The sequence below is a fragment of the Neodiprion lecontei genome, chromosome 5 (assembly GCF_021901455.1).
Source record: "Neodiprion lecontei isolate iyNeoLeco1 chromosome 5, iyNeoLeco1.1, whole genome shotgun sequence".
Lineage (NCBI taxonomy): Eukaryota > Metazoa > Arthropoda > Insecta > Hymenoptera > Diprionidae > Neodiprion > Neodiprion lecontei.
The window spans coordinates 15417001-15443419 of NC_060264.1; the positions used below are offsets into that span (position 1 = coordinate 15417001).

The 26419-nt window shown below is 42.9% G+C and overlaps 2 protein-coding genes and 1 long non-coding RNA gene across 3 annotated transcripts in view; 2 read left to right on the forward strand and 1 right to left on the reverse strand.

The window, feature by feature from the left end:
* LOC107227284 (WD repeat-containing protein 48) overlaps positions 1–26419 on the reverse strand; it is a 503573-nt gene that overhangs the window by 121318 nt on the left and 355836 nt on the right. The gene's annotated exons all lie outside the window — the stretch shown is intronic.
* On the forward strand, positions 2832–3505 carry LOC124294773. Its single transcript, XR_006904709.1, has 2 exons — positions 2832–3091; positions 3451–3505. It is a non-coding gene; the product is annotated as an uncharacterized LOC124294773 (long non-coding RNA).
* On the forward strand, positions 22248–23504 carry LOC124294410 (heat shock protein DDB_G0288861-like). The gene has a single exon (XM_046739378.1). The coding sequence runs from the start codon at positions 22248–22250 to the stop codon at positions 23502–23504; it is 1257 nt and encodes a 418-aa protein (XP_046595334.1).

Sequence of the window (26419 nt, forward strand, 5' to 3'; positions counted from 1 at the left end):
GCGTCTTCGCGCCCGCCAGATCCCGGGTGTAATCAACACCGGGATGAGGCGAACGCGAAATCACGCGCTTCGAGGATGACTGTCGCGAGGCGAGCCTTTGTTCCGAAATTATGTAGTTAGCGAAAACCCCGAATTGTAAATTCAGCGAAAACTCGCTCGCCGCCCGACGTTCCAAGGGGTGTCGGACGAGCGAGCGAAGGCAGTCCCCGTAAGAGACAGCTAAGAACGACATCTACAGAACCCAGGCTCCTTCAGAGCTGCTGTGTGAAGAGTATCAGACTTAGAATCACCAACGATTAGAGCGAAAACACCTCTAATTCTACGAGCGGTATTCCGAAGCATCTCGCATCGCGGCGTCAGTCTTTGAAGCTAGTAATAAGCGCAATCGTATAAGCCACGAACTCTATAGAGCAGTGTAGCCTGTAAGTGAGGGTGTGAAGGCGTGTGAACTTCGGCACCTTTAAGGCCGAAGCAGCAAGCGAGAGAGAGGAAGAGAGAAAACGTGAGTAGTATAAGAACATATTCTAAGCTTCCTTGTTTAGAACCTTTTCTGCTTTTAGTTTGAGCTATTAAACATTTTTTACTTTGCTTCCCATTGAACATTGGTACGATCAATTGAAATCTTCAAAACCTATTCCCAGGGAACGCCCTGTAGAGGACGTTCACCTCCCAATCCACCTAAAAATTAAATATAAACCTCTGTGAGATCTAAGAGGGTTGAAGTCGTCGCGTGCGAGACCGCTCCGCACGTGACAAACATAACATCTACACAATACAGTCTCCTTACGTCGTGCATGCAAAGACGGAATTCTTACTCATACCAATCAGGCGCATGAAAACAAATTTGAACTCACTGGTTACAAGAAAAACTAATGACAACAGAGTCGGGGCGGCTAGGTGGTCTAGTGAAGTAGTTCTCCGGTAAAGCATCGCTAGATACCAGGTTCGATTCATGGTTCCGTCGTTAATTTTTCGAATGCACCAGTTGTTTAAATTTACATATTTTTAACAAAATTCTCTCGTAGATTAATGATTTGCACACACGCATCTCATTGGTTGGACGGCGTTGCCGTCTCACGGGCTTCTCATCGGAAGCAAAGGATTGAAACGGTGAACATAACATCTACACACTACAGACTCCTTACATTATGCATGCGGAGAAGAAATTCTTACTCATACAAATCGAACACATGAAAACAAATTTGAACTCACTGGTTAGGAGAGACATTATTAACAACAGAGTCAGGGCGGCTAGGTGGTCTAGTGGAGTAAGTCTCCAGTAGAGCATCGCTAGATATCAGGTTCGATTCCTGGCTCCGTCGTTAATTTTTCAAATTCACCAGTTGTTCGAATTTACATATTTTCAACAAAATTCTCTGGTAGATTAATGATTTGCACACCCGCATCTCATTTATCAGACGGCATTGCCGTCTTACGGGCTTCTCATCGGAAGCAAAGGATTAAAAGGGTGAACATAACATCTACACACTACAGTCTCCTTACATCGTGCATGCAGAGAAGGAACTCTTACTCACTCAAATCGGGCACATAAAAACAAATTTGAACTCACTGGTCATCGGAGAAATTAATGACAACAGAGTCAGGGCGGCTACGTGGTCTAGTGAAGTAAGTCTCCGGTAAAGCATCGCTAGATGTCAGGTTTGATTCTTGGCTCCGTCGTTAATTTTTCGAATTCACCAGTTGTTCAAATTTACATATTCTCAATAAAATTCTCTCGTAGAATAATGATTCGCACACCTGCATCTCATTTATTAGACGGCATTGCCGTCTCACGGGCTTTTCATCGGAAGCAAAGGATTAAAAGAGTGAACATAACATCTTCACCCTACAGTCTCCTCACATCGTGCATGCAGAAAAGAAATTCTGACTCCCACTAATCGGGCACTTGAAAACAAATATGAACTCACTGGTCATGAGAGAAATTAATGACAACAGAGTCAGGGCGGCTAGTTGTTCTAGTGAAGTAAGTCTCCGGTAAAGCATCGCTAGATAACAGGTTCGATTCGTGGCTCCGTCGTTAATTTTCCCAATTCACCAGTTATTCAAAGTTACATACTTTCAACAAAATTCTCTTGTAGATTAATGATTTGCACACCCGCATCTCATTTATTAGACGGCATTGCCGTCTCACGGGCTTCTCATCGAAAGAAAAGGATTGAAAGGGCAAACATAACATCTACACACTACAGTCTCCTTACATCGTGCATGTAGAGAAGAAATTCTTACTCATACAAATCGGGCACATGGAAACAAATTTGAACTTACTGGTTATGAGAGAGATTACTGACAACAGAGTCGGGGCGGCTAGGTGGTCTAGTGGGGTAAGTCTCCGGCAAAGCATCGCTAGATGTCAGGTTCGCTTCTTGGCTCCGTCGTTGATTTTCCAAATTCTCCAGTTGTTCAAATTTACATATTTTCAACAAAATTCTCTTGTGGATCAATGATTTGCACACCCGCATCTCATTTATTAAACGGCATTGCGGTCTTACGGGCTTCTCATCGGAAGCGACGGATTGAAAGGGTGAACATAACATTTACGCACTACAGTCTCCTCACATCGTGCATGTAGAGACGGAATTCTTACTCATACAATTGGGGCACATAAAAACAAATTTGAACTCACTGGTTATGAAAGAAATTATTGACAACAGAGTCAGGGCGATTAGGTAGTCTAGTGGAGTAAGTCTCCGGTAAAGCATCGCTAGATGTCAGGTTCGATTCTTGACTCCGTCGTCAATTTTTCAAATTCACCAGTTGTTCGAATTTACATATTTTTAACAAAATTCTCTTGTGGAATGATGATTTGCACAACCGCATCTCATTTATCAGACGGCATTGCCGTCTTACGGGCTTCTCATCGGAAGCAAAGGATTGAAAGGGTAAACATAACATCTACACACTGCAGTCTCCTTACTTTGTGCATGCAGAGAAGGAATTTTTACTCATACAAATCGGGCGCATAAAAACAGATTTGAAATTACTGGTTATGAGAGAAACTAATGACAACAGAGTCAGGGCGGCTAGGTGGTCTAGTGGAGTAAGTCTCCGGTAAAGCATCGCTAGATACCGGGTTTGATTGCTGGCTCCGTCGTCAATTTTTTCAAATTAACCAGTTGTTCAAATTTACATATTTTCAACAAAATTCTCTGGTAGAATATTGATTTGCACACCCGCATCTAATTTATTAGACGGCATTGCCGTCTTACGGGGTTCTCATCGGAAGCAAAGGATTGAAAGAGTGAACATAACATCTACACACTACAGTCTCCTTACATCGTGCATGCAGAGAAGAAATTGTTACTTATACAAATCGGGCGCATGAGAACGAATTTGAAATTACTGGTTATGAGAGAAACTAATGACAACAGAGTCAGGGCGGCTAGGTGGTCCAGTGGAGTAAGTCTCCGGTAAAGCATCGCTGAATAGCAGGTTTGATTCCTGGATCCGTCGTGAATTTTTCAAAATCACCGGTTGTTCAAATTTACATATTTTCAACAAAATTCTCTCGTAGATTGATGATTTGCACACCCGCATCTCATTTATTAGACGGCATTGCCGTCTTACGGGGTTCTCATCGAAAGCAAAGGATTGAAAGGGTAAACATGACGTCTTCACACCACAGTCTCCTTACATCGTGCATGCGAAAAAGAAATTCTTACTCATATAAATCAGGCACATGAAAACAAATTTAAACTCACTGGTTATGAGTCGAGTTATTGACTACAGAGTCAGGGCGGCCAGGTGGTCTAGTGGAGTAAGTCTACCGTAAAGCCTCGCTGAATATCAGGTTTGATTTCTGGCTCCGTCGTCATCTTTTCAAATTCACCAGTTGTTCAGATTAACATATTTTCAACCAAATTTTCACGTGGATTAATGATTTGCACACCAGCATCTCATTTATTAGACGGTATTGCCGTCTTACGGGCTTCTCATCGGAAGCAAAGGATCGGAAGGGTGAATATAACATTTACACACTACAGTCCTCTTTCATCCTGCATGCAGAGAAGAAATTCTTACTCATACAAATCGGGCACATAAAAACAAATTTGAACTCACTGGTTATGAGATAAGTTGATGACAACACAGTCAGGGCGGCGAGGTGGTCTAGTGAAATAAGTCTCCGGTAAAGCATCGCTAGATACCAGGTTCGATCCCCGGCTCCGTCGTTAATTTTTCAAATTCACCAGTTGTTTGAATTTACATATTCTCAACAAAATTGTCTCCTAGATTATTGATTTGCACACCCGCATCTCGTTTATCGAACGGCATTGCCGTATTACGGGCTTCTCATCGGAAGCAAAGAATTGAAAGGGTAAACATAACATCTACACACTACGGTTCCCTTACATCCTGCATGCAGAAAAGAAACTCTTACTCATACAAATCGGGCACATGAAAACAAATATGAACTCACTGGTCATGAGATAAGTTAATGACAACAGAGTCAGGGCGGCCAGGTGGTCTAGTGGAGTAAGTCTCCGGTGAAGCGTCGCTAGATACCAAGTTCGATTCCTGGCTCCGTCGTTGATTTTTCAAATTCACTAGTTGTTCAAATTTACATATCTTCAACAAAATTCTCTGGTAGATTGATGATTTGCACGACCGCATCTCATTCATTAGACGGCATTGCCGTCTTACGGGCTTCTCATCAAAAGCAAAGAATTGGAAGGGTGAACATAATATCTACACACTACAGTCTCCTCACATCGTGCATGCAGAGAAGAAATTCTGACTCATACAAATCGGGCACTTGGAAACAAATTTGAACTCACTGGTTATGAGAGAAATAAATGACAACAGAGTCAGGGCGGCTAGGTGGTCTAGTGCAGTCAGTCTCTGGTAAAGCATCGCTAGATACCGGGTTTGATTTCTGGCTCCGCCATAGATTTTTCAAATTCACCAGTTGTTCAAATTTACATATTACCAACAAAATTCTAACGTAGATTAATGATTTGCACACCAGCATCTCATTTATTGGACGGCATTGCCGTATTACGGGCTTCTTGTCGGACGCAAAGGATTGAAAGGGTAAACATAACATCTACACACTTCGGTCTCCTCACATCGTGCATGCAGAGAAGAAATTCTCACTCATACAAATCGGGCACGTGAAAACAAATTCGAACTCACTGGTTATAAGAGAAATTAATGACAACAGAGTCAGGGCGTCTAGGTGGTCCAGTGGAGTAAGTCTCCGGTAAAGCATCGCTGGATACCAGGTTTGATTCCTGGATCCGTCGTTAATTATTCAAAATCACCTGTTGTTTAAATTTACATATTTTCAACAAAATTCTCTTGTGGAATAATGATTCGCACACCCGCATCTGTTTTATCAGACGGCATCGCCTTATTACGGGCTTTTTATCGGAAGCAAAGAATTGAAATAGTGAACATAACTTATACACACTGCAGTCCCCTTACATCGTGCATGCAGAAAAGAAATTCTTACTCATACAAATCGGGCACATGGAAACAAATTTGAACATACTGGTTATGAGCGAGATTACTGACAACAGAGTCAGGGCGGCTAGGTGGTCTTGTGGAGTAAGTCTCCGGTGAACCATCGCTAGATATCAGGTTCGATTCTTGGCTCCGTTGTTGATTTTTGAAATTCACCTGTTCGAATCTACATATTTTCAACAAGATTCTCTTGTAGATTGATGATTCGCACACCAGCATCTCATTTATTGGACGGCATTGCCGTCTTACGGGCTTCTCATCGGAAGCAAAGGATTGGAAGGGCGAACATAACATCTACACACTACAGTCTCCGTTCATCAAGCATGCAGAGAAGAAATTCTTACTCATACAAATTGGGTACATGAAAACAAATTTGAACTCACTGGTTATGAGAGAAATTATTGACAACAGAGTCAGGGCGGATAGGTGGTCCAGTGGAGTAAGTCTCCGGTAAAGCATCGCTAGATGTCAGGTTTGATTCTTGGCTCCGTCGTTAATTTTTCAAATTCACCAGTTGTTCAGATTTACATATTGCCAACAAAATTCTCACGTCGATCAATGATTTGCACACCAGCATCTTATTCATTGGACGGCATTGCTGTCTTACGGGCTTTTCATCGGAAGCAAAGGATTGGAAGGGTAAACATAACATCTACACACTACAGTCTCCTTACATCGTGCATGCAGAGAAGAAATTCTTACTCTCACAAATCGAGCACATGAAAACAAATTCAAACTCACTGGTTATAAGAGAAATTGATGACAACAGAGTCAGGGCGGCTACGTGGTCTAATGGAGTAAGTCTCCGTCAAAGCATCGCTGGATACCAGATTCGATTCCTGGCGCCGTCGTTAGTTCTTTGAATTCGCCAGTCGTTCAAATTCACATATTTTCGACAAAATTCTCTCGTAGATTAATGATTCGCACACCCGCATCTGTTTTATCAGACGGCATCGCCGTATTACGGGCTTTTTATCGAAAGCAAAGTATTGAAATAGTGAACATAACTTATACACACTGCAGTCCCCTTACATCGTGCATGCAGAGAAGAAATTCTTACTCATACAAATCGGGCACTTCGACACAAATTTAAACTCACTGGTAATGGGAGAAATTAATGACAACAGAGTCAGGGCGGCTTGGTGGTCTAGTAGAGTGAGTCTCCGGTGAAGCATTGCCAGATACCAGGTTTGATGCCTGGCTCCGACGTTGATTTTCCAAATTCACTAGATGTTCAAATTTACGTATCTTCAACAAAATTCTCTGGTAGATTGATGACTTGCACACCCGCATCTTATTCATTGGACGGCATAGCCGTCTCACGGGCTTCTCATCGAAAGCAAAGGATTGGAAGGGTGAACATAACATCGACACACTACGGTCTCCTTACATCGTGCATGCAGAGTAGGAATTCTTACTCATACAAATCGGGCACATAAAAAAGAATTTGAACTCACTGGTTATGAGAGAAATTAATGACAACAGAGTTAGGGCGGCTAGGTGGTCCAGTGTAGTAAGTCTCCGGTGAAGCATCGCTAGATGTCAGGTTTGATTCTTGGCTCCGTTGTTGATTTTTCAAATTCACCAGTTGTTCAAATCTACATATTTTCAACAAGATGCTTTCGTATATTAATGACTTGCACACCCGCATCTCATTCAATAGACGGCATTGACGTCTTACGGGCTTCTTATCGAAAGCGAAGGATCGGAAGGGTAAACATAACATTTACACACGACTGTCTCCTTACATCGTGCATACAGAGAAGAAATTCTTACTCATACAAATCGGGCACTTCGACACAAATTTAAACTCACTGGTCATGAGATAAGTTAATGACAACAGAGTCAGGGCGGCTAGGTGGTCTAGTGGAGTAAGTCTCTGGTGAAGCATCGCTAGATACCAGGTTCGATTCCCGGCTCCGTCGTTAATTTTTCAAATTCACCAGTTGTTTAAATTCACATATTTTCAACAAGATTGTCTCGTAGATTATTGATTTGCACACCTGCATCTCATTTATTACACGGCATCGCCGTCTGACGGGCTTCTCTTCGAAAGCAAAGGATTGAAAGGGTAAACATAACATTTACACACGACTGTCTCCTTACATCGTGCATGCAGAGAAGAAATTCTTACTAACACGAATCGGGCACATGAAAACAAATTTGAACTCACTGGTTATAAGAGAAATTAATGACAAAAGAGTCAGGGCGGCTTGGTGGTCTAGTGGAGTGAGTCTCCGGTGAAGCATCGCTAGATACCAGGTTCGATTCCTGGCTGCGTCGTTAATCTTTCAGATTCACCAGTTGTTCAAATTTACATATTTTCAACAAAATTCTCTCGTAGAATAATGATTTGCACACCTGCATCTCATTTATTAGACGGCATTGCCGTCTCACGGGCTTTTCATCGGATGCAAAAGATTGAAAGGGTAAACATAACATCTACACGCTACGGTCTTCTTACATCCTGCATGCAGAAAAGAAATTCTTACTCATACGAATCGGGCACTTGGAAACAAATTTGAACTCACTGGTCGTGAGAGAAATCAATGACAACAGAGTCAGGGCGGCTAGGTGGTCCAGTGGAGTAAGTCTCCGTTGAAGCATCGCTAGATACCAGGTTCGATTCCTGGCTCCGTCGTTAGTTCTTCAATTCCGCCAGTCGTTCAAATTTACATATTTTCGACAAAATTCTCTTGTAGATTGATGATTTGCACACCAGCATCTCATTTATTAGACAACATTGCCGTATTACGGGCTTCTCATCGAAAGCAAAGGATTGAAAGGGTAAACATAACATCTACACACCACAGTCTCCTCACATCGTGCATGAAGAGAAGAAATTCTTACTCATACAAATCGGGCACGTGGAAACAAATTTGAACTCACTGGTTATGGGAGAAATTAATGACAACAGAGACAGGGCGGCTAGGTGGTCTAGTGTAGTAAGTCTCCGGTAAAGCATCGCTAGATGTCAGGTTTGATTCTTGGCTCCGTTGTTGATTTTTCAAATTCACTAATTGATCGAATCTACATATTTTCTACAAGATGCTCTCGTAGATTAATGACTTGCACACCCGCATCTCATTTAATAAACGGCATTGACGTCTTACGGGCTTGTCATCAAAAGCGAAGGATCGAAAGGGTGAACATAACATCTACACACTACAGTCTTCTGACATCGTGCATGCAGAGAAGAAATTCTTGATCATACAAATCGGGCACATGGAAACAAATTTAAACTCACTGGTTATGAGAGAAATTACTGACAACAGAGTCAGGGCGCCTAGGTGGTCTAGTGGAGTAAGTCTTCGGTGAAACATCGCTAGATATCAGGTTCGATTCCCGGCTCCGTCGTTAATTTTTCAAATTCACCAGTTGTTCAAATTCACATATTTTCACCAAAATTCTCTGGTTGATTAATGATTTGCACACCCTCATCTCATTTATTAGACGGCGTTGCTGTCTTACGGGGTTCTCATCGGAAGCAAAGGATTGAAAGGGTGAACATAACATCTACACACTACAGTCTCCTTACATCGTGCATGCAGAGCAGAAATTCTCACCCATACGAATCGGGCACACGAAAACAAATTTGAACTTACTGGTTATGAGAGAAATTAATGACAACAGAGTCAGGGCGGCTAGGTGGTCTAGTGGAGTAAGTCTTCAATAAAGCATCGCTAGATATCAGGTTCGATTCCTGGCTCCGTCGTTAATTTTTCAAATTCACCGGTTGATCAAATTCATATATTTTCAGGAAAATTCTCTCGTAGATTGATGATTTGCACACCCGCATCTCATGTATTAGACAGCATTGCCGTTTTACGGGCTTCTCATCGGAAGCAAAGGATTGAAAGGGTAAACATAACATTTACACACGACAGTCTCCTTACATCGTGCATGCAGAGAAGAAATTCTTACCAACACAAATCGGGCACATGAAAACAAATTTGAACTTACTGGTTATAAGAGAAATTAATGACAATCGAGTCAGGGCGGCTTGGTGGTCTAGTGGAGTGAGTCTCCGGTGAAGCATCGCTAGATAGCAGGTTCGATTCCTGGCTGCGTCGTGAATCTTTCAGATTCACCAGTTGTTCAAATTTGAATATTTTCAGCAAAATTCTCTCGTAGAATAATGATTTGCACACCTGCATCTCATTTATTAGACGGCATTGCCGTCTCACGGGCTTTTCATCGGATGCAAAGGATTAAAAGGGTAAACATAACATCTACACGCTACGGTCTTCTTACATCCTGCATGCAGAAAAGAAATTCTTACTCATACGAATCGGGCACTTGGAAACAAATTTGAACTCACTGATCGTGAGAGAAATTAATGACAACAGAGTCAGGGCGGCTAGGTGGTCTAGTGGAGTAAGTCTCCGTTAGAGCATCGCTAGATACCAGGTTCGATTCCTGGCTCCGTCGTTAGTTCGTCAATTCCGCCAGTCGTTCAAATTTACATATTTTCGACAAAATTCTCTTGTAGATTAATGATTTGCACACCAGCATCTCATTTATTAGACAACATTGCCGTATTACGGGCTTCTCATCGAAAGCAAAGGATTGAAAGGGTAAACATGACATCTACACACTTCGGTCTCCTATCATCCTGCATGCGGAGAAGAAATTCTCACTCATACAAATCGGGCAAATGAAAACAAATTTGAACACACTGGTTATGAGATAAGTTGATGACAACAGAGTCAGGGCGGCTAGGTGGTCTAGTGGAGTAAGTCTCCGGTAAAGCATCGCTAGATGTCAGGTTCGATTCTTGGCTTCGTCGTTATTTTTTCAAATTCACCAGTTGTTCAGATTTACATATTTTCAACAAAATTCTCTTGTGGATTAATGATTTGCACCCCCTATCTCATTTGTAAGACGGCAGTGCCGTCTTACGGGTTTCTCATCGGAAGCAAAAGATTGGAAGGGTGAAAATAACATCTACACACTACAGTCTCCTTACATCGTGCATGCAGAGAAGAAATTCTTACTCATCCAAATCGGGCACGTGAAAACAAATTTGAACTCACTGGTTATGAGATAAGTTAATGACAACAGAGTCAGGGCGGCTAGGTGGTCAAGTGGAGTAAGTCTTCGGTAAAGCATCGCTAGATACCAGGTTTGATTCCCGGCTCCGTCGCTAATTTTTTAAATTTACCTGTTGTTCAGATTCACATATTTTTAACAGAATTCTGTTGTAAATTGATGATCTGCACACCTGCATCTCATTCATCAGACGGCATTGCCATCTCACGGGCTTCTCATCGGAAGCAAAGTTTGAAAGGGAAAACATAACATCTACACACTACAGTCTCCTTACATCGTGCATGCAGAGCAGAAATTCTCACCCATACGAATCGGGCACACGAAAACAAATTTGAACTTACTGGTTATGAGAGAAATTGATGACAACAGAGTCAGGGCGGCTAGGTGGTCTAGTGGAGTAAGTCTCCAATAAAGCATCGCTAGATATCAGGTTCGATTCCTGGCTACGTCGTTAATTTTTCAAATTCACCAGTTGATCAAATTCACATGTTTTCAGGAAAATTCTCTCGTAGATTGATGATTTGCACACCCGCATCTCATGTATTAGACAGCATTGCCGTTTTACGGGCTTCTCATCGGAAGCAAAGGATTGAAAGGGTAAACATAACATTTACACACGACAGTCTCCTTACATCGTGCATGCAGAGAAGAAATTCTTACTAACACAAATCGGGCACATGAAAACAAATTTGAACTCACTGGTTATAAGAGAAATTAATGACAAAAGAGTCAGGGCGGCTTGGTGGTCTAGTGGAGTGAGTCTCCGGTGAAGTATCGCTAGATAGCAGGTTCGATTCCTGGCTGCGTCGTAAATCTTTCAGATTCGCCGGTTGTTCAAATTTACATATTTGAAACAGAATTCTCCTGGAAATTAATGATTTGCACACCTGAATCTTATTTATCATACGGCATTGCCATCTTACGGGCTTCCCATCGGAAGCAAAGGATTAAAAGGGTAAACATGACATCTACACACTACAGTCTCCTTACATCGTGCATGCAGAGAAAAAATTCTCACTCATACAAATCGGGCGCATGGAAACAAATTTGAACTCGCTTGTTATAAGAGAAATTGATGACAACAGAGTAAGGGCGGCTAGGTGGTCTAGTGGAGTGAGTCTCCGGTGAAGCATCGCTAGATACCAGGTTCGATTCCCGGCTCCGTCGTTAATTTTTCAAATTTACGAGTTGTTTATATCAACACATTTTCAACAAAATTCTCTGGTAGAATAATGATTTGCACACCCGCATCTCATTTAACAGACGGCATTGCCGTCTAACGGGCTCCTCATCGAAAGCAAAGGATTGATGGGGTAAACATAACATCTACTTACTACAGTCTCCTCACATCGTGCATGCGGAGAAGAAATTCTCACTCATACAAATCGGGCACATGAGAACGAATTTGAACTCACTGGTTAGAAGAGACATTCATGACAACAGAGTCAGGGCGGCTAGGTGGTCTAGCGGAGTAAGTCTCCGGTAAAGCATCGCTAGATACCAGGTTCGATTCCTAGCTCCGTCGTTGATTTTTCAAATTTACCAGTTGTTCATATTAACATATTTCCAACAAAATTCTCTCGTAGATTGATGATTTGCACACCCGCATCTCATTTATCAGACTGTATTTTCGTCCCACGGGCTTCTCATCGGAAGCAAAGGATTGAATGGGTAAACAAAACATCTACACACTACAGTCTCCTTACATCGTGCATGCACAGAAGAAATTCATGCTCATACAAATCGGGCACATGAAAACAAATTTGAACTCACTGGTTATGAGAGTAATTGATGACAACAGAGTCAGGGCGGCTAGGTGGTCTAGTGGAGCAAGTCTCCGGTGAAGCATCACTAGATACCAGGTTCAATTCCTGGCTCCGTCGTTAATTTTTCAAATTCGCCAGTTGTTCAATTTCATATAATTCCAACAGAATACTCTTGTAGATTAATGATTTGCACACCTGCATCTCATTTATCAGACGGCATTGCCGTCTTACGGGCTTTTTATCGGAAGCAACGGATTAAAAGGGTGAACAGAACATGTACACACTACAGTCTCCCCATATCGTGAATGCAGAGGAGAAGTTCTTACTCATACAAATCGGGCACTTGAAAACCAATTTGAACTCACTGGTTATGAGAGAAATTAATGACAACAGAGTCAGGGCGGCTAGGTGGTCGAGTGGCATAAGTCTCCGGTCAAGCATCTTTAGATATCAGGTTCGATTCCTGGCTCCGTCGTTAATTTTCCAAATTCACTAGTTGTTCAAATTCACATATTTTCAACATAATTCTCTCGTAGATCAATGATTCCAACACCCGCATCTCATTTATCAGACGGCATTGCCGTCCCACGGGCTTTTCATCGAAAGCAAAAGATTGAAAGGGTGAACATAACATCTGCACACTACAGTCTTCTTACATCGTGCATGCAGAGAAGAAATTCTTACTCATACAAATCGGGCGCATGAAAACAAATTTGAACTCACTTGTTATAGAAGAGATTAATGACAACAGAGTCAGGGCGGCTAGGTGGTCGAGTGGAGTAAGTCTCCGGTAAAGCATCGCCAGATAGCAGGTTTGATTCTTGGCTCCGTCGTTAATTTTTCAAAATCACCAGTTGTTTAAATTTACATATTTTCATCAAAATTCTCTCGTAGATTAATGATTTGCACACTCTCATCTCATTTGTCAGACGGCATTGCCGTCTTACGGGCTTCTCATCGGAAGCAAAGAATTGGAAGGGTAAACATAACATCTACACACCAGAGTCTCATGACATCGTGCATGCAGAGCAGAAATTCTCACCCATACAAATCGTGCACACGAAAACAAATTTGAATTTACCGGTTATGAGAGAAATTAATGACAACAGAGTCAGGGCGGCTACGTGGTTCGGTGGAGTGAGTCTCCGGTAAAGCATCGCTAGATACCAGGTTTAATTCCTGGCTCCGTCGGTAATTTTTCAAATTCACTAGTCGTTCAAATTCACATATTTTCAACAAAATTCTCTCGTAGATTATTGATTCGAACACCCGCATCTCATTTATCAGACGGCATTGCCGTCTTACGGGCTTCTCATCGGAGGCAAAGGATTGACAGGGTAAACATAACATCCAAACACTACAGTCCCCTTACATCGTGCATGCAGGGAAGAAATTTTTACTCATACAAATCGGGCACATGAGAACAAATTTGAACTCACTGGTTGGGAGAGACATTTCTGACAACAGAGTTAGGGCGGCTAGGTGGTCCGGTGGAGTGTGTCTCCGGTAAAGCATCGCTAGATACCAGGTTCAATTCCTGGCTCCGTCGTCAATTTTTCAAATTCGCCAGTTGTTCGAATTTACATATTTTTGAGAGAATTCTCTTGTAGATCATTGATTTGCACACCTGCATCTCATTTATCAGACGGCATCGCCGTCTTACGGGCTTCTCATCGAAATTAAAGGATTAAAAGGGTAAACAGAACATGTACACACTACAGTCTTCTTACATCGTGCATGCAGAGGAGAAATTCTTACTCATACAAATCGGGCACTTGGAAACCAATTTGAACTCAGTGGTTATGAGAGAAATTAAAGACAACAGAGTCAGGGCGGCTAGGTGGTCGAGTGGGATAAGTCTCCGGTCAAGCATCTCTAGATATCAGGTTTGATTCCTGGCTCCGTCGTTAATTTTTTAAATCCAATAGTTGTTCAAATTCACGTATTTTGAACAAATATATCTCGTAGATTGATGATTCGAACACCCGCATCTCATTTATCAGACGGCATTGCCGTCTTACGGGCTTCTCATCGATAGCAAAGGATTGAAAGAGTAAAAATAACATCTACACACTATAGTCTCCTTACATCGTGCATGCAGAGAAGGAATTCTTACTCATACAAATCGGGCGCATGAAAACAAATTTGAACTCACTGGTTATGAGAGAAATTAATGACAACAGAGTCAGGGCGGCTAGGTGGTCTAGTGGAGTAAGTCTCCAATAAAGCATCGCTAGATATCAGGTTCGATTCCTGGCTCCGTCGTTAATTTTTCAAATTCACCAGTTGATCAAATTCACATATTTCCAGGAAAATTCTCTCGTAGATTGATGATTTGCACACCCGCATCTCATGTATTAGACAGCATTGCCGTTTTACGGGCTTCTCATCGGAAGCAAAGGATTGGAAGGGTAAACATAACATCTACACACTACAGTCTCCTCACATCGTTCATGCAGAAAAGGAATTCTTACTCATACAAATCAGGCACATGAAAACAAATTTGAACTCACTGGTTATGAGAGAAATTAATGACAACAGAGTCAGGGCGGCTAGGTGGTCTAGCGGAGTAAGTCTCCGGTAAAGCATCGCTAGATACCAGGTTCGATTCTCGGCACCGTCGTTTAATTTTCAAATTTACCAGTTGTTCATAATAACATATTTTTGACAGAATTCTCTTGTAAATTGATGATTTGCACACCTGCATCGCATTTATCAGACGGCATTTCCATCTTACGGGCTTCTCATCGGAAGCAAAGGATTGAAAGGGTAAACATAACATCTACACACTACACTCTTCTGACATCGTGCATGCAGAGCAGAAATTCTCACCCATACAAATCGGGCACACGAAAACAAATTTGAACTTACGGGTTATGAGAGAAATTAATGACAACAGAGTCAGGGCGGCTAGGTGGTCTAGTGGAGTAAGTCTCCGTAAAGCATCGCTAGATACCTGGTTTGATTCCCGGCTCCGTCGTTAATTTTTCCAATTCACCAGTTGTTCAGATTTACATATTTTCAACAAAATTCTCTTGTAGAATTATGATTTGCACACCAGCATCTCATTTATTAGATAACATTGCCGTCTTACGGGCTTCTCATCGAAAGCAAAGGATCGAAAGGGTAAACATAACATCTACACACTTCAGTCTCCTTACATCGTGCATGCAGAGAAGAAATTCTCACTCATACAAATCGGGCACATGAACAACAAATTTGAACTCACCGGTTAGGAGAGACAATTATGACAACAGAGTCAGGGCGGCTAGGTGGTCTAGCGGAGTAAGTCTCCGGTAAAGCATCGCTAGATACCAGGTTCGATTCCTGGCTCCGTCGTTAATTTTTTAAATTCACCAGTTGTTCATATTTACATATTTTTAACAAAATTCTTCCGTAGATCAAGGATTTGCACACCCGCATCTCATTCATTAGACGGCATTGCCGTTTTACGGGCTTTTCATTGGATGCAAAGGATTGAAAGGGTGAACATAACATCTACACACTACAGTCTCCTTACATCGTGCATGCAGAGAACAAATTCTTACTCAAAAATATATATCCTTTACGAAACGCGTCGATGGAACAATGATGCACTTGAGATTCATCGATTCGTTTCGATTTATGGCTAGCAGCATCGATAAACTTTCCACATATTTGACCGATACCGATAAACGCATAACACGTGAATTTTATAATAACCCGACTCAGTTCAGTTTGATGACCCGCAAAGGCGTTTTTCCCTATGAATACGTCGATTGTTGGGGGAAACTCGATGAACCGCGATTACCTGCAAAGAAGCATTTCTACTCGCACCTCTGCGATGCAAATATCAGGGACGCCGATTACGAGCACGCGAAAACTGTTAGGGTGGAATTCCATTCAGAGTCATTGTGGGGCTATTCAGATTTATATTTAAAGACCGATGTTCTTTTTCTTGCCGATATTTTCGAAAATTTCCGCGCTAGCTGCTTCAAAACATACGATTTAGATCCGTTGCACTACTACACTGCACCGGGACTTGCTTCCGACGCGATGCTCAAGCATACTAATGTAAATTCGCAACTTTTAGACAACCCTGAAATGGTGTTATTTATTGAAAGAGCCATTCGAGGCGGCGTAGCACAATGTTTTAATCGACGCGCTCGGGTTAATAATAGATTCATGGGAACAGATTTTGATCCTAGTAACGTGGAATCATATCTTGCGTATTTTGACGTGAATAATCTGTACGGTGCAGCTATGAGCGTGCATTTGCCAATCGGTTCGTTCGAGTGGGAGTATCAGCACATCGATATAACGAGCCATCCGGACGATTCGTCGATCGGTTACTTTCTGGAGGTAGATTTGGACTATCCTGTGGAACTCCACGAGGATCACAAAGACTTACCTCTTTGCCCCGAACATTTTACTCCTCCAGGTAGTGAAAATGCCAAACTCGCGATCACCCCTCACCCTAAAACAAAGTATATATTGCAATATAGAAATTTGAAACAGTGTTTGAGTTTAGGATCAAAAGTAACGAAAGTGCACAGAATTTTGAAGTTTGCACAATCTCCATGGCTCGAGCCGTACATCACTCTCAACACAGACATGCGTAAGCGGTCTAGGAATGAAGTTGAGAAATACTTTTACAAACTCATAAATAACGCTGTGTTCGGCAAGACTAGGCAGAATCTGCGACATCATAAAGATGTTAAATTGGTCACAAAATGGAAGGGAAGAGGTGGTGCGAGAACGCCCATTGCCCGAGCAAACTTTCACAGCTGCACCGTATTTGGCAATATATGGTCGTAAAGTCGAAGCTTCTTCATAGGCGAAGTTGCCTCGTAGTTTTGAATTGAACCTTTTTTATTAGTATGGAGGATAGAGGTTGAGGTTTCTTGAATAAAAAAACTCTCGCGTTTGAGCCATCGAATTATGAATGTTTATTGGCTCTTGTGGGAAAAGCCTTGCGGCATAAAAACCCACGAAGTATGAACATGTATTTGTAAACGTATAAAAGCATGTGTCGATTGTGTATATGAATGTGTATATGCCGGTTACAGCCCGTTTGGCTCATGCCACCGCGATCTCGAGTGCGTTTCGTACTGCGATTTTTGTTTTATTCGATTCGATCGAATTTCGTTTGATTTGCGTCTGCCTTACTCCGAGGAGCCAACGTATATGAGAGTATGATTGGTGTTGGTAGTACACCAAGAGCGCTCGGGCTCGTTGTATGATGAAAGGGTGCAAGACCCTTGGTATGTGTGTATGGGCACTCGGTCCCGTGTAGAATGAGAGACACTCGGGCCGTACTCATCTACCTTACTCCGTAGAGCGAACGTATACGAGAGTATATTTGGGCCTCTCGTCTTTGGTCGTGGTACGAGAGAACGCACGGCGTCACTCACGATCGTCACTAGACGGACGACTTAACTGGACTGTTTTCAAAAATGCGTGATGCGCGCTCGCCTCCTCGTCTACGCGAGATTTGGCATCCCTGCAGAGACGAATCGTTCGAGCGCGGCTCGCACGGAGATCGCAATGACACGGGCACAAAACGACGCTCAGGCACTGAACAATGGTTATCATTGAAATGAATCGTGTCAAAGTTCACTTCGCCAAACCTATTTACGTCGGCGCATCAATTCTGGATCTGTCGAAAATCTTCCGCCACGATTTTCACTATAATTATATTAAAGCCAACTCTTCGAATAAACAAGCTAAATTGATGTATACCGTCACAGACAGCCTTAGTTATCAATTCAATGTGCCTAATATCTACGATATCATCAAACGTGATGTAGATACAATGTTTGATACCTCTGACTATCCGCCTGACATTAAGTATGGTATTCCCCTCATTAACAAAAAACAACTAGGGCTAATGAAGGATGAAAATAATGGTAAAATTATGACAGAGTTTGTGGGACTGCGAGCAAAGCTGTACACATTTACTACGATGGGTGAGGATGGGGAAAAATATGACAGTGGCGTAAAAGTGAGTAAGCGTGCCAAGGGTGTGAAAAATTCACCGATATATAGCATCATGTTTGATGATTATAAGCGTTGTCTGATGGCTTACCAAGAGTTGACTCTTCCACAGTGTTTAATACACAGCAAAAAACACGAAGTAAGCACGATCGTACAAAAAAAGCTGACTCTGAGTTGGCAGGATGACAGAAGGCAATTGATACCTGGACAGACCGACACCGTACCTTGGAGGGTTTGTCCCAGCCCCCCAATAGCTATAGGATAAAACTGTAGACGTAGAATTGATGTAAATATTTGATGTTTGACGCCTCGGACGATCCACCATCGGGCGGAAACGTTTCACGATCAATACGATATTCAATGGATTTGAAGTTTCAAAATGCGAATTCACGTACTTAACAATTATTCATCTATTTATCATTAACATATCGAGCGATTCTTCATATTTATTCGTTAACCACGGGAAAAGTTTTCAGAAAATGAAAAAAAATTTTCAGAAAACGAAAAAAAGTTTCCAGAAAATGAAGAAAAGTTTTCTGAAAACGACAAAAAAATTTCAGAAAATGAAAAAAAGTTTTCCGAAATTACAAAAAAAGTTTTCCAAAAAACTAAAATGTGTGATAATCGTATGGAAAAATTGCATATTATTATTATTATTATCATTATTATTATTATTGTTGTTATTATTATTTTCATAGTACAGAGTATGGCACGTGTGCGTACAAAGGAGATAAAATGTGGAATTATTTGTATATTTGTATATCAAAATCTTCCATTGTAATTTGGAAAATTCATACAAATTATGTTACACGTCTGTTTTATTTATCAAACTATTGTGCGAACTATCAAAACCCAACCACTTCACATAGAACAGATTCCCCCATTTGCGTAACACTTTCTCCACAAGGTAGCCGTTGGGATATTTCACTTTGGTGAGCTCTTCCTCGTAGAAGCCCCCCTCGATGGGATGATCTTGATAATCGGTAAGTTTGTAGGTGGGTGGATTGGTATTTTTCACCTCACTCACGGTGAATATTTCAGTCGTCCAATTGGGTGTATAGCCTTTTTCGAATACATTCTTGTACTTGCTGATTCGAACTCGATCGCCTACACTGAATTTCCGCGCTCGATCACTTCGTTTGATTTGCCGAGGCTTGTACACGCTACGATACAGCTGTTTTTCATTCTCCGTGCTAACATCCACCGGTTTCATCCGAATCGTGCGATGTTTGGTGTTGTTGTAGGACTTCATTAAATCATCCAAAATATTAATCCACTCGTACGATCCTTGGAGAGTAAACCGCTTCCACATTTTATTCTTCAATGTTCGATTGAAACGTTCGCATATCAACGCCTTTAAGTTGCTAAATGTCGAATACATGTTGATATTGTGATGCTTCACGAGGGCTTTGAATTCGCTGTTGTAAAATTCTTTGCCTCGATCAACGTGCAGATGTGTAGGTATACGGCATTGGATCAGTACAGATTTCATGGCAGCAGCAACATCTTTCCCACTCTTGGACTTTATCGGCACCGCCCACGCGTACTTGGAAAATATATCGATGATTGTTAGTAGGTATTTGTATCCCTTGTTGCACGAGCTGTATGCGGTCATATCGACGAGATCAGCTTGCCAGGTCTCATCCAGTCCGCGTACATCTACAAATCGGCGCGGATAGTTGCGTCGAGCCTGTCTGTGAAGTTCGGCAGCTATGGCAGTCTTCATTGTTCCCAACTCTTCGCCTATCAATTTTTCGAATTGCTGTCCAACCACTCTGGTTCCTCAATCGATACCAATTCTCTGCTGGTCTGTCCCAACGTTGGTGTTGCCTGCTCCCCAATATGTTTGATGCGATTCAACGTATTTTCAATGATTTTGTTATTTATGCGTAGCTGTTTCAACTCCTCGTTGTGATTATGCGCGAAACTCTCAAAATTTGATTGAAAAGTATTCACAATATCCACAGCCATAGATCGTAAAGCGGTACTGAGAACTTTTAGGGAAACGGCATCGTTTTCCATCTGCGGATCAGCGATATTACACAATCGTTTGCTGTCTATATCGTACTGATTGTCGTTGGTGGTTTTGAATCTAACACCCGGAGGCCCTCGAATAAATTTTTTGCCACCACTACGCTCCGAATGTCTTTGGAATATGTCTATGCTCATCACTGGACGGTCACTGAACAAATGATGATTTTATGTTTACACGCCGCTAATAAACGATTCCGGCCTCGCGCAACTCTTCAATAATGGAGACTATTTCGTTGGAATGGTTGGTATTGCCTGCAGTCTGTGACGCCATAAGCAGCCCGAGGCGATCTACAATTTTATTTGGATGATCCCAGTAGACGTAATTAACATCTTGCCCCTCCTTTCGCGCAATCTTATAGTCAGGTAAGCCTTTACCTGATTGTTTCGGCGAGCCAACGTGTTTTGCAATGAAATTTCTATACTTTGCGCTTTTTAAATCATCTCGAAGGCTTCCATCGGCTTGGTAACGTTTTCGATGCGCATTTGTCGTCGTTACAATTTTTATATAATTATTCTTATCCACATCATTTACAATCGATGCATCGGGTGATTTTTTAAGCAGTAATTCGAGTAATCCAGGTGTTCTCTCATAACTTTCATCCCCCACATTCACCAGATTATCAGTGAAATTGATCGGCGTATCACCAATCATCATACCGTTTGTCAACTTTCGAACACCGTATGTGGTATCCAAATCCCTCTTTTTACTTGTGCTGAACATTTTCAAATATTGCGCCGTGGAATCCATTGTTTTCTTTACCGGCGTACTTGTAGTAGAAATTTCACCAAACTTCAGTGTTTTATCATTTGCATCCATGAAATTCTCATCGTCCATGTCCTCATCGCCGTCATCATCATCATCATCATCCCCGGTACTCTCGTCATCTTTTTCTCCTTCTTTTTTCATTGTCACATCCGGTACTTCCGTTTTAATTTCATGTTTAATATGCTGCTGCTGCTGTCTTGACGTATCAACCAATTCTTGCAACGGTGTTACTAAAGGCTTGAACACCTCTTCCATAACCTGTTCGGTCGTGTTCTTGTCTGACTTGAGCATCTTATGCTTCCGCCGTATGACATCGGATGCTTTCGATATTTTACTCAATGTATCGCTATGCTCACGAATCTTGGCACTCTCCATGTTGCCGACCTGATTGTTGCGATAAAACTGTGCAAGTTTATGCCACTTTATGCTTATAAAACAGTCAAACCCCTTCCCATATCGCACCCCATTGATTTCGCTATCCTTGTCAATTACGGTGAAACTGTAATTGTCATCATTCCAGCATGCCGAACACAAGTCTTTAAATTGCTCATACGTCATGTCTGTGTTCACATGATCGTTGTAGATATGTTTCAGATTCGTATCATCCTGCCGAAATAGCACCAATAAGTTTACATTGTCACGCAGTAGGTGTTTTGGAATGCGCGCATACGTTTGATTCAGATAAAAACTATTGATATCGCGATGCCTGCCCATGCTGAAGTATGCTCTGATATTATCTTGCTTTTCACAGGCCACATCGTCGAAAATCATTACAGAGTTGGGGCGAGCATCTTCCAGTTTTACAACCTCATGTTCTCGCGAAACGGGAAATAACCCACTCCCTGCACGGGTTCTAGTAACTTTTTCAAAAATTGATACTGTTACAAAGGGTAAAATCACCCGTTTTGTCCCCTTTTTAATGATCTAGTAGTCATCATAGATAAAAGACGTTTATAAACCTCTTATGTCTTTCAAAAGAATAAGATTGCTGCGTCAACCTACATTATTGTGAAAACAGTCTATCTCGAGACTTTAAAAGGAGAGCTTAGTCACAAAATAAATCCTTTTCCTCTCTCAATTTTCCGCTTCGTAACATTGGTGTCGGAAGTGGCATTCTTCTGAATCTCGACAGAGTTTTGAGTGAATTTCAAGTGATAAGAAGTATACCAAGAATGCCAAGATCTCCGAGGGCATCACGCGCGGAGCGGCGGGCTGCCGGGCGCGTTTCGTCCCTTGATCCGGCGTTTCCTCCTGTTTCTCCTCGTTTGGAAGCTGAGGTTCAGCCCCAGCCCCAACTAGCTCTCTTGGCAGACCTCATCCAAGGAAATCAAGATCTACTGATGCGACAAATACAGCAGCAACAACAACATCAACAACAGCAACAACAACACCAACAACAGCTACAACTGCAGCAACAAGAACGGCAGAATCTTTTGCACGAACTCCTCTCGCAACAGCGTCAACCACAGAAATTCATGTCCCAGGCGCTGACCGGGATTCTGAAAGGTGTGCAGAAGCTTCAAGAGCGGCCGCAGGAATTCCCAATACGCCCAGTTCCGTCCCCAGGTAAAAGGACTTCTCTACCTTCAGTCCCGGTCCCAGAAAGGAGGACCTCCATTCATTCAATTCCGGATCAATCAAGGTCTGACGCCATTTATGGGGGAGGCGAAATTCACCCTGTTGCTAAAAACTTTCCACCTGCTCATGTCTCGCGACAAGCTCAGGTTAGCTCTTTTCCGCAATGCCACGATGTTCCGTCACGTGATATTTCAAAAGTAGTTGAGCCTCCTGTCGCGTCGTCTCATCCTAGCGTAGATATTCAGTCAGAGTTCTTGGCCTTTTTAAAATCGCGCGGAATTGTCAATGTTCTCCCTCCGCAGACTCAGAGCTCGTTCGGACTTAATCAGGTCTCTGTACCTGCCGCGAGTGTTGTAGAGTTGCCCTCGAAACAATCGAATTTGAAGCCCGGTTCGTATGACGGTTTGTCTGCTTGGAGTCTATACGAACGTCAGTTCAACATGATAAGTAAGGTTAATGGTTGGAGTCCGTCCCAGAAAGCAGCTAATTTGACAGCGTCTTTGTCTGGTCCGGCCTTGGTAGTTCTTGGATCGCTTTCAGATTCGGATTCTGAAAATTTCGACAGCATTTGTACAGCTCTCAAACTTCGGTTTGGCGAAGAACATCTTTCCAAACTTTATGTCACTCAGTTTGAAAATAGACGTCAAGGGCCCAAGGAAGATTTAGCCTCTCTCGGAAATGACATCGAACGTCTCGCTCGATATTCCCTTACTGATTGTGCAGAAAAAGCTAGAGATCAGATAGCTCGGGCGAAATTCATTATTGCGTTTCGGAATCCGGAGCTTCGGTATCATCTGAGGCTCGCAGCTCCAACTTCTCTACATGAAGCAATTATTGAGGGCTTAGAATAAGAAGCCATAAACGAGGCGGATTGAGGTTCGCGTCAACTTCATCGATTGAACTAAGCTGAACCTTCAGAAAATTCTTCGTCCCGTCCTTCAGACAATCAGCCTAGCTCATATTCTCTTCCAGGAAGGAAAAATAGTGGTTTCTCTCGTTCCAATAGATCAAACTCCAATCGGCCTGTCTCAGAGTGCCAGTTTTGCGGCATAAGAGGACATATCGCGAAGAATTGTTTTAAACTCGACCGTCAGTTGAAGACTGCGGAAGATTCGTGGCGCAATAATGCCTCCAAGAGGGCACCCTCTAATCCGGTTTGGGCAGCGCAACCTTCTGTTCCTCAGAATTCGGGAAACTAGCTACCGATGTTTCGAAAGGGCGGATATCTTCGGTTTCTTCCAAGTTCCTCAGCCCTATTGCTTTACAGTTCGTGGTTAGAGGCCTGCGTCGTATCCTCTCTTATTTTCTCACGAATATGTCAGTTTCTTTGAGTTTTTATAGATTTTCCCTGACGAATCTGCCGCCTTTGGCTGTTCCCGATGATACCTCCAGCTGTGCTATTTGTCCGGTCTTCGCCCGGGTTCTCCAGATATTCAGATAAGATCGTTCCTTTTCTTTTATTGAATGAGTTATAAATCCAATCAATCGTGTTTTTTCCTCCGAATTTGCTTAGCGAATTGGGAATCATCCGCTTCCTCTCACTTTTGTCCTCCCAACTCTAGGGTGTGCTGTGTCCGGAGGAAACCCCGGGTCGGTTCACCTGTCCTTGTCTTGATCCCCGCAAAAACTTTGAAAGAAAATCTCTTCCTCTGGGATCCCTTCTGTCTCCTGCCCTTCGGTCTGTCTCGTGTCTTCGGCCAACGAATCTCATGAAGAGCTCACCAACATTCCCTTAACACTTACCTTTATAAAACAAGGCCCATAAATTTTAAAATTCAATTTAACGCTTAACTATCTGCTCAAGGTTTTCTGTGGTTTACCTTGAGACTGTGGGCAAATGTCAGATATTAAAAAGGGAGTCTTTTAATTTTTGGAGCCACAGCTTCAACTCACCTTCGAGCACTGACTGCTAGATCCCTTTTTTTTTAATTGTTTATCTTTTCCGAGTCAGGTCGACTCTTTTCCTCGGGGGGGAGAAATCTTACAAAGGGTGAAATCACCAGTTTTGTCCCCTTTTTAATGATCAAGTAGTCATTATAGATAAAAGACGTTTATAAACCTCTTATGCCTTTCAAAAGAATAAGGTTACTGCGCCAACCTACATTATTGTAAAAACAGTCTATCGCGAGACTTTAAAAGGAGAGCTTCGTCACAAAATAAATCCTTTTTCTCTCTCGATTTTCCGCTTCGTAACATTTGGCTTCATGAGAGATTCCGAATAGACGTGGACATTTTCGAATCGCAACCCGTTGCCGTGGGTGATGAGTAAGAGAAGAGCGTTAGTTTTACCGCAATTGGATGGCCCGCAAAAAATTGCTGTCACGGTGTGACGTTGCACCTAGAGTGCAAGTCACAACAAACCCCAAACCCGCAGGGAAGGGCCGAACGGGTGAGTTCCGGCCCGTCGGGAAACACCCGAAGCTACCCGAAGCCCACCGACGCTCGGCTGAGCCGAGCGCCAGCCAGCAGTACGACCGCGTCTCGCAAAAAGGAACGACGTAACCCGGCACGAACCCCCAAGAAAGAAAGAGAGAGAGAGAGAGAGAGAGAGAGAGAGAGAGAGAGGGAGAGGGAGAGGGAGAGGGAGAGGGGGAGGGGGAGGGGGAGGGGGAGGGGGAGGGGGAGGGGAGGGGGAGGGGGAGGGGGAGGGGGAGGGGGAGGGGGAGGGAGGGGGAGAGGGAGAGGGAGAGGGAGAGGGAGAGGGAGAGGGAGAGGGAGAGGGAGAGGGAGAGGGAGAGGGAGAGGGAGAGAGAGAGAGAGAGAGAGAGAGAGAGAGAGAGAGAGAGAGAGAGAGAGAGAAGGAAAACGGAGCGATAAGCAGGACGTCCCCCTCCACACAGCCACCCAGCCACACCGACCGACGACATCAGGTTAGCCTGCGATCTACAGCCAATCTGCACCTCCCCCCCATTCCTCCCCCCGCAATACCGACCCTTCCTCCCTCACACTCCCCGTCGCTTTACACCGCCCCCCCGCGCGCGTACCTTTAAGCTAGAATTAAGCAACGCTAAGGGCTGAGGCGTGATCAGCCACATCTAATGTCTACAACCACTTTATACCTATCTTTTATAGTTTTAAGTCGACTCCCTCCCCGATCTCAACACATCTATTCTCCCCGGAAATACACACACAAAGTTTTACCTATTCACTCAGTCTTGACTTTCTCACCGCGTCTCTAATTGTTTCTCCCTTCCACATATTTAGTGCGGACTCAAAACCCGTCACAAATTGGCGCCCAACGTGAATTACCCACATTTTTACCCCAAATCCGAACAATTAAGAGACAAAACACAAGAATAAACGCTAACAAAGTACACATAGACTCACGAAACAAAGCTACACAGTCACGAAAATTCGAATAAAGACAGTTGAACATACACACTACCAAACACGATACACACAATGACAGACCAAGGACACGGGGAACCGCAAGGCCTGGCGCGCGAACACATGGACATACACACACCCGAACGCAACCAAAACAACTCGACACAGAGCGAGCCGCGCGCGACACGAGACCGACAAACGCCGACCCAACCACAGGAAATAAATAGACGACACACAATAAATTCACCAAACGCAATAAATATAATCGATGCAGCTATCATAGAGAATACCCACAACTTACATAGTACACAAATCCAACCACAAGAAAGCCCAGAACCAACAAACCCCACACAAACATACAATACAATCCCAACACCTACACACACGCAAACTAACACGGTAATAAACAATCAAACGAACCGACACTTCACGGGAACAG

Excerpts from the sequence above, each read along its gene's own strand:
- LOC124294410 (XM_046739378.1), top strand. The coding sequence starts at position 22,248 with ATGCCAAGATCTCCGAGGGCATCACGCGCGGAGCGGCGGGCTGCCGGG.